Below are 17,937 nucleotides of genomic sequence, written 5' to 3'. Positions count from 1 at the left end.
CCAGTAGTGCAGGAGAAGTGATTAAATCTGTGCGGAGGAGATAGGGGTAGTTAGGGAAAGATTTTATTAATGACCTTAGAGGAGGAGTTTTCCAAGGTCAAAGCATGTGCGTGTATAAGGAAGCCGTAAAGTAGTAAGTTATGTTCAGAGCTGCAGGCAAATCAGTATTGCTGATGCATGGAGAAGGCAAGAAGTAGCAGAAAACGACCCAGGTTCAGACTCTGGTGATTTTGTATGCAGACACTGGACTGTCTCCTGGACTTTATTGTTTAGGAGAGGTAGTATAGTCAGATCTGAGTTGTAGATATTTTCCCCCTGTTGGCAGTAGAGAGGATAGCTTTTTATTTTTTTTTTTATTATTTTTTATTTTTTTAACGTTTATTTATTTTTGAGACAGAGAGAGACAGAGCATGAACGGGGGAGAGTCAGAGAAAGAGGGAGACACAGAATCTGAAACAGGCTCCAGGCTCTGAGCAGTCAGCACAGAGCCCGACGCGGGGCTCCAACTCACATAAGAGAGGATAGCTTTTTAAAAGGCAATCAGAAGTCAAGCAGGCTAAAAGACAGTGATAGCAAATCTGTTAATTTTTTTAAACTAAAGAGAGTATATTCCTTGCTTTGTGCCAACCCTCTGAATCCGGGGCAGTCCACAACCTTCACCTCATTAAATAAATCCCTGGGTTACCTCTGTAGTGTCATGATAATTGGCAAACTTTGTTAGATGAAAGGATTCTGTGGTGATTTTTTCCTCCCAATTTAATATATTTATCTGTATTTTATTTATTTCATAAGTTGGTTTCTTTTAACCAATTTTTCTATTTTATGGGCTTAGAAATTGGTGGAGTACCTAGTAATTCGCAGGAAAGAAAAAGAGGGGAAAGAGTTAGAAACAATATTTATTGCCAGAATGTTATAGTATCAATGAGGAGCTACTGTGAAGATAGGCGAGGGAGGGATAACACTGAGGGTGTTCAATCCTGAATATTCTTTTGACCCACTCATACCTCCTTTTGTCCATGATGGCCAGTCCTGTATCAGCCTTCACTCTTTTCCCAATCCCTAACCAATTTCATTAGTTTATATTTGATTCTTTATATTTTAAGTCAGTTGAGTTTGTGTTTTTTTATCGTAAGTAAAGTTTTTCTACAGCCAGCCAGAGAGTTTTTTGTGACATACAGCTGAAGCTGTCTGAACCAATATAGAGGTATCCTATTGAAGAAGTGAAGTAATACAGAATTGGGGGGAAGAATTACTTCTTTTGAAGAAATGGATTGAGTGATGTATGTTGGGGTCTGTACAAGTCTGTGTCCATGGACTGACAGAACCATGTGGTTGATAGTGTATTGTTTGGAGAGGAAATATAGTGGTTAAAGACACAGACCTAGGATCTGGCTGGTCTCACATCCTTGTTCTTCCATTTACTGATTTTGTGATCTTAGCCAAGTTACTTTACATCTTTTTGGGAACAAACAAAACAACAGCAGTAATAACAGCACTTAGCTCATGTGGTGGCTATGGGATTAAATGAGTTCCATGTAAGATACTTAGAATAATGCCTAGTATAAGTTAAACGCTGTGTAAATTCCCACTTTTAAATTTGTGTGCCTTTTGGACCTTTTGTCTGCCCTCTGTTACCTGTGCCGGTGAAGGGCATCCCTACCATGTTCTCAAGACGTTTTTTTTTTTTTAATTTTTTTTTTCAACGTTTATTTATTTTTGGGACAGAGAGAGACCGAGCATGAACGGGGGAGGGGCAGAGAGAGAGGGAGACACAGAATCGGAAACAGGCTCCAGGCTCTGAGCCATCAGCCCAGAGCCCGACGCGGGGCTCGAACTCACGGACCGCGAGATCGTGACCTGGCTGAAGTCGGACGCTCAACCGACTGCGCCACCCAGGCGCCCCTCAAGACGTTTTTACATTGTTGTGGGAGGTAGTTTTGACCAGGACAATCTGCTATTTGGACTGGCCTTCGTACTTAGTCTTTGTTTTCTTTGTGCTTGGTAGCTGCTACTTCACACTTTACCCAGTTGGCTCACTTACTCCAAAGATGGGTAGTGAACAGTTTGCTGGGCTTCTCTTCTTTCCTTGTTTCCAGCCTCTAAAAGATGTTGTGAGGATTTTCCTAGTTTTTTATGTGGATAGAAGTACTAACGAATTGATGACACTGTACTTATAGTACAGATTTTTGGACTGTACTTTTTTTTTTTAAGTTTATTTCTTTTGAGAGAGAGAAAGAGCTGGGGGAGGGGCGGAGAGAGGGATGGCCCCATGCCCCCAGCACAGAGCCGGATGAAGAGCTTGAATTCACAAACTGTGAGATCGTGATCTGAGCCAAGATCAAGAGTCAGATGCTTAACTGACTAAGCCACCCAGGCACACCTGAACTGTACTTTTTAATTTTTTTTAACATTTATCGTTTTTGAGAGACAGAGCATGAGTCAGGGAAGGGCACAGAGAGAGAGAGAGAGAGAGACAGAGAATCTGAAGCAGGCTCCAGGCCCTGAGCTGTTAGCACAAAACCTGATACAGGGCTCAAACCCATGAACCATAAGATCATGACCTGAGCCAAAGTCAGATACTTAACCAACTGAGACACCTAGGTGCCTCCTGAATTGTACTTTTTGACTGTAACCTTCTGTCTTCCATTTGGTAATTAAAAAGAAAGCTGTTTGATAGTTTAGAAGGTCAAATAACTGGCAAGGGAGCTCCATAGAAAGTCAGTAGCCTGTGAGTAGAAGAGTGGTTGGAGCGTGTGGATGACAATAAAAAACAAACATAAGTGGTGCCATTTGGGATGGCTGTTCTATGTCATGCACCCACAAAAAGCAGTATGCAGGGAAGATAAGGAAATGGTAGGGATCTTTCAGGTCTCCCCATGAAAACAAAGTCTTTTCAGCCTTTAGATGATAGAGGAAAATCAAGAAGAATTATTACTTTGGATTTAATTTTGGTCACATGAGAAGTTGGTCCTAAGAAGAAATGATGGAAAAATAAAGTAGAAGTGATGGGATTTAGCAGACACCATGATAGTCTCATCTGTGGCTCAGAATAACCAAAGGAAGGCATATTGGGAGAAGTCATGTGTATTTGCATTAATTAGACCATATCTATGGTAGTCTATTTCTAGATGCCATATTTTAACAAAAACATGGGTAGTCTGTACCATGTCCAGAGCAAGGTAACCAGAATTGTGACAATACGGAACAGTAATCCAAGTTTCTGAATATTTAGCTTAAAAATAGAAAGCTTTCTAAGGGTAAAGGTGGGGTTAGTGCAAAGTCATGATTACAGTATTTGGATAATAGAGAACTGTCATGTGTGAATGGGTTTAGACTAATTTTGTGTAGTTGCAGAGATGTGGAAATTACTGGAGACACGGTTTAGTTTTAGAAAAGATTTTCTAACATTTTCAGCTATCCATAATTATAACAGGCACTCCCTTTGGCATATTCCTTTTCAGGAATTAGTGAATACCCAGTTCTTAGATTTATAGAAGAGATCTCTATTTTGGATAGATGATTAAAGAAGATGGCCCCTGTAATCTACCAATCTGTGATTTAATGGTCCTATTCGGGTATGAAATAGGTTGATGTCTTTTGTTCTCTCCACATCATGTCCATGATTTTGTCCAAAGAGGAGTTTGACTAAAGAAAAATGAAGGGGGCACCTGGGTGGCTCAGTTGGTTGAGCAGCGGACTTGAGCGTGGATCATGACCTCATGGTTTGTGAGTTCAAGCCCTGTATTGGGTGCTGTACTATCAGTACTGAGTCGCTTCAGATCCTCTTTCCCTCCACCCCTCTCTGCCCCTCCTCACTGGCACTTCCTGTCAAAAATAATTTTTAAAAAATTTAAAAATAAATAATTTAACAAAAAAAAATGAAGGATTGATTTTTTTTTTTTTTAATGTTGAGTTTTGAGAGACAGTGCGAGTAGGGGAGGGGCAGAAAGAGAGTGGGACAGAGAATTTGAAGCACGCTCCACCCTGACAACAGTGAGCCCTATGTGGGGCTTGAAATCACTACTGGAGCCAAAGTCGGACCCTCAACCTACTGAGCCACCGAAGTGCTCCTGAAGGGTTGATTTTGAAATAAGTCTTCCACGTTCCAGCTTTGGGTTGAAGAATTATGAAAAAATTAGCAAATTCCATTTTTAAACATCTTTACTGAAAAAGGAAAAAAATACAGCTTTGGGCACAGTTTTGCATTCTGTTTTGTATATAAATTATATATTTCTAAATATAAAAATAACATCTTAAAAATTTTAGAAAGTTCAGGAAAATCCCCATTCAGGAATAACCTCTGTTCACTTTTTAGGTATATATTTTTATAGCCTTCCTCCCTACCCGCCCCATGCGTGTGTGTGTGTGTGTGTGTGTATATATATGTGTGTGTATATATATGTATATATATATATATATATATATATATATATATATATATATATACACACACCCACACATATATGTATGTGTGTGATATATACATATATGTGTGTATACATATATATACACATACATACACATGAATGTTTTTCACAAAATTAATATTTTGTACGTACATAATTTTATACACACTGAAACTTCTCCATGCCATTATATAATTTTCTAACATGTAATCTTTAATGGCTCTATACATGTGGTAAATGTGGTGATTTACTTCTCTATATTGGTCACATAGATTGTTTCTATTTTTGCTGCTAAAAATTCACTTCAATGATCGTCTTTGTAGAAGCATTTTTTGTCTTGATTATTCCCTTAGGTTAGAATGGAAATTTAACTCAGGGGGGTTGGCTCCTTAGTAGTGTCTTGATAAATATTGCCAAATTACAGAAATGTACCAATTAATTATTTCAGTGTATGTTTCGTGGCATCTTCTCTAACACTCAGCATTGATTTAATATTTTTCAATTTTATAGATGAGGCTATCTTTAATATTTAATTTGAAAATTAGAGAGAACATGAATATTCAGTTTCCACTTTCGGTTGCATTATTTTTCTAGTGAAGAATCAGGTGATATTTTATGAATATGTCTGTTAGAAAAGTTTTGTCTAAAACCTCTGCTCAGTAGAACCCCATCTTAATAAAAATGGGGAGTCCTAATCAGTACAAATATTGATATATGTAATTCCACTACTTTAACAAAATTGTTTTGCTATGTGACTGAATGACACACAAGTTTGTGAAGCACTGCATGTTTGTATGTGTCTGTGGCTCACTCCTTCACCTTTTGTGGGTCTTGTTCAAATACCACCTCTCCCATGAGGCCCACCCTGATGATTCCACTTGCAGTCTCAACTGCTCCCACCTGGGGCCTCGCTCCACGCCGTGTCCTCCCAGTCTCCTTTCCTTGGTCCAGTCTCTTCTCCACTGAACTTACCACTTTCTAATAGACTCTGTAATGGATCCATTTAGTTGCTATGACCATGTTTGTTTCTCCTTAATAAATGGTCTAAAATGTAAGCCTCCCAAGGGCAGCAGTGCCTCACTGTTGTTTGGTTCACTGCTGTATCCAGAGCCCCCAGAACAGTACCTGGCATATAATAGGCATTTGATAAATCTTGTTGAATGAATTAATAAATATTAACAGACTTATAACTCAGTTAAAAGATCCTTATCCTAGCAAATGATAATAGTTTTAATATTTTTTTATATTTATTTAAAAATATATAAAGTGAAATTGTCATTTTTTTTGTTTTGTTTTTACAGCTGATTTTTCACACATTGCAACTGTTAGCGTTCACTGTCCTTGCCATTTTAATTATGAGGCTGAAGTTGTTTCTAACACCTCACATGTGTGTTGTAGCTTCCTTGGTGTGCTCTCGACGGGTAAGGCATTCATTCTTGTGTAACTGTACTGTAGTAACTATAGTAACAGCAGGGTAGTTGCCATGGCTTTGCTGAGTAATCCAAAACATAAGAAAACATGGTTTAAATTATTTAAAATGTTATTTCATGATTAACTCTGAATAACAAAAGCAACTTTGAGTAGCTTTGAAAATTATTCTTAGATTTTAACCGATACTTTTATGACAACTGAGGAGGCACACTTTCCCCTCTGTTAGTATTCTATCCACAGACATAGTTTTTTAGAGTTCAGGTCTGTGCAAGAGTTTCTTGACGCATCAAAACTGTCCTCAAATGTTCTAATACTAGAGTAGATACAGGTGAATTTCTCTAGTATTGTCCTGTTTGGCTCCAAGGACCCCTAGGGAAAGTTGTCAGTTTGGGAGTTCTGTTACCATTATATACAAAGTAGCTAGAATTTGGGGACCAGTGCACTTCTAGAAACATCTTACTTAGCTTTGATGATAAGAGTCTTGTCTTAGAATATCATAATGCTTATTTTTCCAGGAGGAATATGTGTTTCTGCTAGTGGGATTTCCATAGATGACTGCCCCCCCCCCCCCCCCCCGCCCCGTGAAAGGCAGATGTTACAGGATTTAGTTCGAGGATGTTCCATTATTTTGTGATTTACTGATCTTAATCCTTGGTGGTAAATCAGTACTAGAAGAATAAGGTGTATTTCTGCCTTAATTCTTTTGAGAGGAAAGAAAGTTCCATTTTTAGTGGCCCTGTAATTCCAAAATATTTAGTATGTGTAAACAATAGGTGATGGCAGTTTCGTATATTATTAGTGCATTGATCATATCAAATGGTAATCCACCTTGGTTAAAGTAGCAAGGTGAGAGTTTCTTATTGCCCTATAGCACTCTTCATGTAAGAATTAAAAATAAATGGTTTCTTTTATTTCAGCTCTTCGGCTGGGTTTTTTGCAGAGTTCGCTTTGAGAATGTTATCTTTGGCATTCTAGTAGTGATGTCAATACAGGGTTGTGCAAACCTCCATAATCAATGGAGCATAATAGGAGAATTTAATAATTTGCCTCAGGAAGAACTGATACAATGGATCAAATACAATACTAGACCAGGTATGTCGCTGTCTGGTTATATGTATAGTTAGTAACATACACACATTTAAAAATACACATGGTGACATTTATACACTCACAGATTTTGAGCATGCTAATTGCAGCATCCACCAAATCAAACCCTTTCAAAAAACAATTTTGTGCCCTCTTTAAATGCCTCCTAGATAACTCAGGAATTTTAATTAACATGGGGAATTAATGATTGTTCACAGTTATATATTATAACTCTGAGATCATTATTGTATTTTAACTCTACCAATGACAAATAAAAGAAATCTTTAATAACAAAATTCCACACCTAGTTACAGGCCATTGGAAAAGGTACTTCTGACCATGGGAATGTCAACAGCACTCCTTCTCCACTTCAGTCAGTGCTGCCTGTCTGATCCAACTCTGTAAAACCAGTTGCGCACAAGAAGAGTTAAAATCTCAGATATTCTTTTTTCTTCACTAAATCATTTCAAGGAGTTGAGTATAAATCCTACTTTTAAATACTCTAAAATATCATTTTTAGCTTACCTTTTTTTCTTCCTATCTTTATCCAGAACCACCTCAAGCAAAGTTATTTATTTCATGTTGAAAAACCTTTCCAGAGAATAAGTGTTTTCTACGGTATTTTCTATAACTAATCTATAATCTTGTCCCAAACTATTTTTGATATTTAGTAATTTTTTCTGGCACTAGTTGTTCACTATGGCTTCTTTAAATTCATCCTGTGACTCCTTGGGTCAGTTTCCTCTTATCATTTATTTGACAGTTGCCATTTTACTAATTAGGCATCATTTAAGTAAGTTTTACAAGCTTCAGCTCAGATAGTTGGTTTTCAGAGGTGACAGTACCTAAATCGCCGAAAGCTGCCAGGACAATTTAATCAGAATTTTTAAATTAATCCTCTTGTGAATTTTCCCTATAGGAGTACCAAGTGTAGGCACTCCCTTTACTCTCCCTTATCCCTTCCCAGTTAAATATTTTTCCCAAGCTTTACCGGGTACCTACTTTCTCAATCTTTTAGTGTGTCTTTCTTTGCTCCAATGTTCGTCTTGGGTTCCTGGCAGAGAGGGCCTACCTTTGGCAACTTCTTCTAAGATAACTCTCACAGACTCCCACCTCAGTTTTAGCTGTCTCTTCTTTGATCTTCTTATAAGTCTTTTTTTCATCCTCGTATTATGAGTTCTTTTATGGTTACCACACATGTATTAAAATCAGCATGATGCTCTATAGTATGGGTGAGACTAGTGCTTACGTTCAGGTCCCCCATGTAGGGTTGTATAGTTTGTGCACTGCATAAAAGTGCTCAGTTGAGAGGACAAGTGAGAACTGAAATCCAGCCCATGGTCTAATCACCAAGTCATGTATCAGTGAGACTCTCTGTCAAGTCAGAAGGGATCTTTTTTCTAATATGGTCAGTCGAGTATATGTGGAGACTTCAGTATACATATAGGAAAATATCATATTCTTTCCCCCACCGTGTTCATATTTATCTCACCACCTAGAGTGAAGAGTGTATAGAGCATTTCTCCCCATCTCTGCCACAGATGGTTTCTCTTCAGTGATTACAGCTCTTGCTGAACAGGCCTGCCTCGTGTCCTCCTGATAACTGTGGCCCTGGGCTTTGGGTCCCTCTAGCCCAGGTTTTCTCCACCTTGACACTATTGATGTTAGGGAGTGTCCTGTGCATCACAGAGTTTTAGCAGCATCCCTTCCTCCTACCCAACAGTTGCCAGTAGCACCTCTGTCCCGCACAGCGAGCCAACCAAAAATGTCGCTGGAAGTTGACCACATGTGTCCCTCGGAAACAAAATCATCTCTGGTTGAGAACCACTGCTCTGGCCTAAGAGCTTTCCATCATTAATTATTGAATCTTGTGATAATAAATACACATTTCTATATTGGTTGACTTAAATATTTGCAAATTTAATTCCTATGTAGAGATTTTCATTTGACGTTAACATTTAGAATACTTATTATATTTGCAAGCGAACAGTTATTTACAGTAGACCTGAATGACCTGTCTTGTTCTTATTAGTGACTTTATTATGCTGATTAAAAATGATAATAACCTTCAAAATTATATAATAATGTATTATACAACAGTGCCAGGAGGTCAGCATTTGGTCTTTTTGTCTTCCGAGAAACCATAGTTCACAGCCCATGAAGGTCATTTTAAAAGATGTAGCATGAGACTTGCCCTTTGTAACAGTCTCTCAGTTCTTAGCGTTTCAGATTATCAGGACGAGATATGAAATTTTTGTAGTATCATCTTTACCTTGAGCTTGACCATGGCAGGAGGCGGTAGTGAAGCGGCTAAGAGGGTTGGCTCTGACACTGCCGAGGTGTGTGGTCTTGGGCCGGTCAGTCTCCCCTGTGATGTCTGTTTCCTCATTTACAAAACAAGAATAACATCTAGCCCACTTTACGGAGTTGTGCGAGCTAGATTTTTTAATCCTAGTACAAATATTTCACACAGTTCCTCACGCAGAGATAACAAAGTTGGTTCCTATTATAGTCGACAATATTGAGCCAAGAATAAGAACAGTGCCAGTGATGATTATTTAAATGTATTTTGTATTCTTAATTTGAGTTCAAATATTATAGATGAAAAAGAACCTTTGTTCTCTTTAAAATATGGCATTAAGGAATATATTCTTGCTTTCCAGATGCCGTTTTTGCCGGTGCCATGCCTACAATGGCCAGTGTCAAGCTGTCTACCCTTCACCCCATTGTGAATCATCCGCATTATGAGGATGCAGACTTGAGGTTGGCAACTGATTGAAATGTTTCAACTAGACACGCTTACAACTTATATCGGCTTTTAGAAATAGGGAAGGTTTTAAACACATGCATATGTTCTCATCTTCATACTCATGATGGTAGTTTAAAAATGTGTAATAACCATCCAGAAAGTATAATTATGTGCCTGTTGACTCTAAAGGATGTTTAATAAACCTCTTAAAAAGGAGAAAGGTTAATTTTTCTCAGAGTGAAGATGTCACATGACTAGCCTGCATGTGTGTCTCTGTTGAAGTAGAACTGCTAAGTACTAGTCATAGCAGTTGGGATGGATCTGGCCCATGGGCGTAGTTGGCTAGCCCTTGCTCTGGACTCCACAAGCCCCTCTGCCTGATTTAAGAAACCATTCTCCCTCTTATTGGTGATCTATACCTAGCTTTTTTTTAAAAACAAACAAAAAAAATACATGAAATTTGCTATATACTATATGCACTTATGAAAATTTAGGGTGTTTTTTTGTTAGCCAGTTATGAGAACTCAGGTTTTTACTGAGGTGTGAAAGTTTTGTTTTCCTTAAATAACTGCCTTTAAAAATTATTTTAATCATTTTAGTAATTGTCAGGGTAATCTTTTCCTGTTAATGCATCTTTGGCCTATTGTTAGAGGTAACATTTTAGATTATTTAAAGTTTTATGTCTGGTTGTGGACATTGGACATCCCATATGCTTGAAATTTTAAGAAATTCCCAATGCATAAATGATAATTGCTCAGGATTTCATAAAAACACCTTTTTAAGGCCAAATCATCTTTCGTACCAAATTTTGGTAAATAATCCAGTTTCTCACACTTCCATTAAGATATTTTCTCTACCTGACTGTTAGACTAGATGCCCTCTATCTCAGTGTTGGATTGGCTACATTTCAACTTCAATTCAGATGCTTTTCAGAGCTTCTACAGATGAAATTATCTGTTGAAACGTTTCCACTCGTTCAGCCTCTATCTGAATGTGTTCCATGAGCAGATTAATTATTTTATGCATTATACAAAGCAAATTTTTTATCCTGGACTATTATCCTGCTACCCAGCTCTAGACTCTAAACCAGTTTATATCTGCCCGTTCCAGTAAACACTAACAAGCAGTATATACAAAATTCCAACCACTGTAAGGTTTAGCACATGCACAATTAAGTAGGAATGTGGAAACTGCTATCCAAAAATAATCTATGCTATCCCCAAAACATTCATGCTGCTTGAGGTCATATATATGAATGCTCTATACAGTGAGTATTAAGATTTTGACTTGCTAGCAAAATTTCTCTAGTCTATTCTAATTTATTTTAAAACATTTAACTTGTGTTTTGAATGTAAAGGGCCCGGACAAAAATAGTTTATTCCACATATAGTCGAAAATCTGCAAAAGAAGTGAGAGATAAATTGTTGGCGTTACATGTGAATTATTACGTCTTGGAAGAGGCATGGTGTGTTGTGAGAACTAAGTGAGTATGAGCCCTGTGCTATACAATATGGAGTATCTTTAAGCCACAACTGTTTTACTTTATTATAGTAGTTGTGATTCTTTAAGACTTTTTATTCTAAACAAATTCCACTGAAATACTATTGTGGGAGGGGTGCCTGGGGGGCTTAGTCAGTTAAGCATGTAACAGTTGACTTCTACTCAGGTCATGATGTCATGGTTCTTGGGATCAAGCCCCATGACAGTGTGGAGCCTGCTTCCGATTCTCTCTTTCCCGCTCTCTCTGCTCCTCTCCTGCTCGCTTGCTCTCTCTCTCTCTCTCTTTCTCTCAAAATAAATAAACTTAAAAAAAACACTATTGCATTTAAAATCATTTCATGTAGAAAAGTAAATATCATTTAAAAACTATAGTGTGTTTTAGCTTCCAGATTTTTTCATTTAAATTTAGCATCATAATGTAGCTTTCTTTCATAGTGTTTGAAATTCTTAATGATAATTTTTATTAGATGTGTGAAATAAAGATTTGAATTTACAGCAATAGAGACATTAGCATTCTGTTATTACAAGTGGATAACATTAAATTTATAAGACTTATGAAAAAAGTTTCAGATAACTCAAGAGAAAAGAGTAAAAAAACATTCTTAAGTATAGTTTCTAGAAATCACAAAATTCTAATAGGTTATCTTGAGGCCTTTTTTAGATTCCTTGACTTAAGAGGTTCTTTGTTGTATTAGGCCTAACATTAAGAATTTTCATTTCTCCTGTAGGTAATTAGGAATTCAACTATAGAACATTTTTGAAGAGCTAGGTTCACAAGTTTAGTAGCTACTTTTTATATCTAATTTTAATATGTAATAAATATATCTAGGAAGAAATGGCATCTTGTAAAAGAAGCAGAAACATGATGTATGTGTACATCCATTAATTTAAAATTTAATAAGACAAAGTAGACTTCAGGACAAGGCATATTACCACAGATAAAGATGGACATTTTATAATGTCAAAAGAATTAATTCATCATCAAAAATATGTAACAGTTCTAAAATGTATGCATCTAGGGGCACCTGGGTGGCTCAGTCGGTTGAGTGTCCGACTTCGGCTCAGGTCATGATCTCGCGGTCCGTGGGTTCGAGCCCCGCATCGGGCTCTGTGCTGACAGCTCAGAGCCTGGAGCCTGTTTCAGATTCTGTGTCTCCCTCTTTCTCTGACCCTCCCCTGTTCATGCTCTCTCTCTCTCTCTGTCTCAAAAATAAATAAATGTTAAAAAAAATTAAAATGTATGCATCTAAACAGAGCTTCAAAGTGCACAAAATAGAAATATGCATAATTAAAAGAAAAAATAAGCAAATTTTTAATCATAGCTGGAAATGTTAACTTTCTCTACTGAGAAAATTAGATAAAAAGAGTGTAAGGGTTGAAAGCTAGAAACAACAAAAAGTGTCAAATAGCCTGACCTAATTGACTCTTACAGAACAGTACAGGAAGACATATTCTGCAGAATACACATTCTTTTAAAGGGCACATGGAATTTTCATCAAGAGAAAACACATGCTGGGCCATAAAAATGGCTTCAATATGTTTAAAAGATTTGAAGTCCTACAGAATTAAGTTAGAAATTAATAATTAGAAATCTAAATATAGATATCTAGTCAATCCATACATATTTGGAAATAAGGCAGTAAACTTATGGATAACTTACGGATCAAAGAAAAAATGCAGAGAAAATTTTAAAACCGTATTTTTTTTTCTTGAATGCAAAAACAGGTGTTTTCAACAATGTTGCTGATCTAACTGGATATTTGTATCAAAGAAAAAGTGAACCATGACCCATACTACCCCATACACAAAAATTAACTTGACATGGATTGCAGAACTAAATGTAAAAGTTAAAATTAAAAGATTTCTTGGAACACAGATCACTAACCATTATAAAAAAATGAATAAATCATTCACATCAAAATTGAAATCTTTTCCTCAAAAGATATTGTTAGGAAAATGAAAAGCCAAGCCATAGACTGGGAGACAATATTTGCAGAGCATGTATCTGATGAAGGAGACACATATTTTGTGTATGAAGAAATTTTATAAAATAATACATTTATGGTACAATTGAAAATGGACAAAAGACTTGGACAGACATAATTCACAAAAGAAAATATGTGAATAGTAAATACATGAAAAGATGCTCAATATTGTCAGTGTTCAGGGACATGCAAATTAAAACCACAGTGGGGATACCGTAACATATACTGTAGAACAGATAAAATCTTAACGAAAGTACCAAATATTGGCAAGGATGCTAGAAATCTCCCACATTGCCAATGGGAGTAAAAATGATACAACCACTTTGAAGAAGTATTTGGAGGCTTCTTATAAAAATTTAAGCATATCTCTGGCCTATTACTCAGCAATTCTACTCCTTGGAATTTAAACAAGGGACATGAAAATATCCATAGAGGATGTTATAGGAGCTTTATTCATAATATCTCAAACTGGAAACAACCCAAATATCAAGAGAAAAATGAATAAACAAGCTGTAGTATGTTCATACACTGGAATGCTACTCAGCAATGAAAAGGAACCAACTACTGAAATGTAAAAAGGATGAATCTCAAAAACATACTGAGTGAAAGAAGCCAAACACAGAAGAGCACCTACTATGAGATTCCATTTTATCAAGTTGAAAATATGCAAAACTCATGGGAATAAAAAACCAGAATAGCAGGTGGTTATGGTGGAGCAGCGGGTGGAGGTGGTGGGAATACTCTGTAAAGGGATTCAAGAACTTTTTTTCTTTTTCCTAGAAGAATGACAGTGTTCATTATCTTGATTGATATGTTTTTTATACGGGTGGATGCATTTGTCAAAGCTCATGGAGCTGTACACTGAGATCTGTGTGTTTTTACTTATGTAATTATGTAAACAACTTACTCTAAATATACAAGTAAATATTTATGCAAAGAAGAACTCTTCTAAAATTCTGGTACTTAGAAAAACATTTTTACAGCTATCACTAATAGCCTTCTGAGAACGGAAGGAATAAGTTGTAAAGAAGGAATAGCACATTTTCTCTCGAGGCAATCTTTTTACAAAATTGGCTGCTTTTGCTTTTCTTCACAACTCTGTTCTATTAAGTATCACATACTCCTTACCTGAAAGCCCTAAGGCTGTGTGACATTTAAGGAAAATAATGAAAAGTGTGAATTGGATTTTCTAGTTTGGGCAAACTGGATTTAGGAGTTATTAGTCTGTCTAAGGCCCTAAGAAATTGAACATAAGACCCATAAGAAACCAGTTTTGGAAGCAGTTCAGTTAATATTGGCAGGAAAAGGTTGAGTTAATGCTCACAGATATTACAGTTATAAGAATTGGGTGAAAACACAGGTATTCTTCACTTTGCATGGTACTATATTAGGTGAAACTTGAGCATGTCAAAGCTGCGTTCTTGCTTTGCATGGTTCCATGGAGCTCAGCGTCATGTTAACTGATGTGTATTGGAACTGTGTCCTCTAAGAGTTACCATGGCACTACTCAAAGCAAGGACATAGTTCCAATATGCAGATGCTTCGGTTAACAGGATGCATGCAAAGTTAGGTTTAATGGTATTAAAAACAACTATTTGAAGTCTCTAGAAAGTGACACAAAAGCAGGGAGAAACTTGAGAAAAATTTGCTCTTGAAGAACTTCTCTGAATTTGTGACCTTCAAACCTAAATCAAACAACGTTTAGTAATCACAAATAAGAATGTGACTGAACACTCAAATCAAAAGGCAGAGATTAGTAGTAGACTGAATACAAAAGCAAAATCCAACTACGTGCTGCCCGTTAAGACATGCATTTTAAGTACAAATACATGTATAGATTGAAAGAAAAGGGATGGAATTGTTATCACGTGAGTAAAACATGAAAGCTGTAGTGAATATAAATATCTAGAATATTCTAGAAAAGGCAAAACTATATTGCAGAAAGATGATCAGTGTTTGCCTGGGCTAAGTTTGGGCGAGAGCACTGACTGCAGAAGGGCTCAAGGGAACTTGTTTCAGTGCTGGGGATTTTCTGTATTACGATTATGGTTGTGCTTACACACCTATACATATTTGCCCATATTTATCAAACTTTACTCATAAAATGGGTACATTTTATTGTATATAAGTTGTATACAATATAGCTATTGAAAAATAAAAGTAAATTTGGGGTGCCTGGGTGGCTCAGTCTGTTAAGCATCCAGCTCTTGACTTTGGCTCAGATTATAGTATCACGGTTCATGAGTTCAAGCCCCACATCAGGCTCTGTGCTGACAGCACAGGACCTGCTTGGGATTCTCTCTCTCTCCCTCCCTCCCTCCCTCCCTCCCTCCCCCACTCATGTGCTCTGTTTTTCTCTCTTTCAAAATAAATAAACTTAACAAATTTTTTTTTTTTTTAAAGTCAATTTCGTCTGACTTCTTCCCTTTACTGACTCTCATGTGGGGTTATTCTCTAGTGGGAAATATTATCCCAGGCAGTTGAATCACAGAGCCACCCAAAATAGGAAAGGGTTGAAGAAAACAAATCTGGCAAAAGAGCTTTCTTTCCTCACCTTGGACTATATGTTTTCATGGTAATCTAAGTTAGATTAAGCTCAAAAATATGAAATTCATCAGGAATCAGAATAGCTCTCCTTTAATTTGTCTCCTACTACTCATGGCCCTTAGGCTTGGATGGTGACACCACTCAGAAAATATATCTATATTTCATTTTGAAAATAAATTTTTAAATATGTATTTCTGAATGTATATTGGACCTTTATTGGTAGGCTTAATAATATACTGATTATTTGCTTAAGTGGAACAGGAAAATGCAGCATAATTTCATTTTTATCTCTAAGTGTTGAACTGATATTTTTTTGAAATGATGCTTTAAAACCTTTATTAAATAAATTAGTCTCTAACAAACTTGGAGCTACTTTATAATTTACCTATTTCCCCTGTATCTGAATGCATTTTTAATATAGGTATATATGTGCCTTTTTTTTTTTTTTTTAGGCCTGGGTGCAGTATGCTGGAAATTTGGGATGTGGAAGACCCTTCCAATACAGCTAATCCTCCCTTATGTAGCGTCTTGCTCACGGACCCAAGGCCCTACTTCACCACAGTATTTCAAAATAGTATGTACAGAGTATTAAAGGTTAACTGACAACGAGACTACCTATCACACTGTGATGCAAAGAGGTGTATAGAAAACCATCACTTTGGCTTATTTACATTAAAAGAAAATCACAAGCTTTAATAAGGGATCCTTAAAAAGAAGATGATAAAAATATTTTATTCTGATTACTAAAAGGTAAATTGTTTCATTGTTTTCCATTGAATGTCAGCCTTATTAAGCTTGTTATTTAAATGACGAAATCATCTCATTCTGCAGAAACAAATGTCCATCTTAAAGTTTTAAAGAAAAATACATGTAAAAGAACAATGAGATTTAATAAATCAAGGGGAGATGTAAGTCCTTTTGCATCCAACTAGGTGAAATATTTCAGATTTTCTCTGGTACCAGCATGTACCAGCTCAAACTCTTTAAACCACTTAGAATAGACTAATGCAGTTTCTGAAAGACACTTCCATAAAATCCTGATTCTGATCACAACTTCTTTACCTCCATGAGGAAATTTGTGTGTAACCACGTGTCTGTTAAGGTTGTTTTTGCTTTTACTAACCCTCAGGAAAGATCTTTAATAGCTTTTAATATTTTTTTATCATTTCAGTTTAAATATTTTTAAAAACAACCTATTTTATAATGTTTTGTATCTCTTGAAATTTATTTACCCAACCAGATAGGTATTTTCTATTGATTAGTTCCCAACCTAAGTTCAACAGGTTATTAATCTATCTTTATAATCCAGTAGTTTTTCTTTTAACATCCAGATAAAATAAAAATTGCTATGGTACATGACCGACTTTTGGGGTTAAACATAATCAGAAAAGAAAATCTAGTTAAATTTGTCATATGAGATTTTAAGATTCTAGATCCCGAATGAAGCAAAGGCATTTTCATCTTGACAGCCCTGTAGCTCATTGGACATAGTCTTTCTTTCCGATTACTATCTTTCCAATCTCCATCTTTTGTAATAACAAATTTCTAAATCCTCATTTATGTTTGGGTTTGGATGAGGACATTGATGTTTTTATAAATCTTCTCCTCCAATATAAAACCTATGCAACAACAGTGCTTTGGCAGTGGGAAATAGTTATCTTGAAGATGTTGCCAAATGCAAAGACTGTCTGTGCTTGATAGTAAATATGCCACATCTGTAGTATTTTAGTATCTATCTGCTTTAAGTTAATCATCTCAGAGTCTTTGTAATTCCCTTATGTCCTTGGCCCTCTACATTTGAGATAACAAATGACTTAATTCCATAGATTAGTTCACATATGGTAGGTAGGAGATCATATTCAAGAAAACGAATAAAATTACTTTTCAACTTTTATAATTGTAAAATACTTCATTTAATACAGGTTACAAAACTGCTAAGAAAGCATACCACATTTTATCAGTATTTTCAAGTAACTGGGGCCTAGGTATGAGACAAAAAAGAAAAGGGAGACTTAACACCTAACATTCGTAAAAATTAAAATACATTTTGGATGATGTTTTCATAGGAAATATTTTTCAAACTTTGGGAGAATTTTTTTAAAAGAAGAGCTGTATTACCTAATAACATATTTTATACAAGTGTACTTACATGTATTTATTATTTTCAACTTGTATAGTTGTCAAATATTTTAACACAGGATGCAAAGCAGCTAAGAAAGTAAAACATTTTACT

At 36.1% G+C, this 17,937-nt stretch overlaps 1 protein-coding gene across 1 annotated transcript in view; it reads left to right on the top strand.

Moving 5' to 3' along the window:
* Window positions 1-16,616, top strand: part of DPY19L2 (dpy-19 like 2) — a 94,320-nt gene extending 77,704 nt beyond the window's left edge. Inside the window, exons 18-22 of the mRNA XM_045495291.1 lie at window positions 5,708-5,827; window positions 6,755-6,929; window positions 9,587-9,686; window positions 11,030-11,155; window positions 16,157-16,616. Of these exons, the coding sequence (XP_045351247.1) occupies window positions 5,708-5,827; window positions 6,755-6,929; window positions 9,587-9,686; window positions 11,030-11,155; window positions 16,157-16,307 (672 nt within the window). The 3' untranslated portion in view covers window positions 16,308-16,616. The remainder of the gene's footprint in view (window positions 1-5,707; window positions 5,828-6,754; window positions 6,930-9,586; window positions 9,687-11,029; window positions 11,156-16,156) is intronic.
* Window positions 16,617-17,937: the final 1,321 nt, after the last annotated feature.

The sequence above is a fragment of the Leopardus geoffroyi genome, chromosome A2 (genome assembly GCF_018350155.1).
Source record: "Leopardus geoffroyi isolate Oge1 chromosome A2, O.geoffroyi_Oge1_pat1.0, whole genome shotgun sequence".
NCBI classification, from domain to species: domain Eukaryota; kingdom Metazoa; phylum Chordata; class Mammalia; order Carnivora; family Felidae; genus Leopardus; species Leopardus geoffroyi.
The sequence above is the reverse complement of the archived record's forward strand: the minus strand, read 5'-3'. Positions and strand labels throughout refer to the sequence as shown.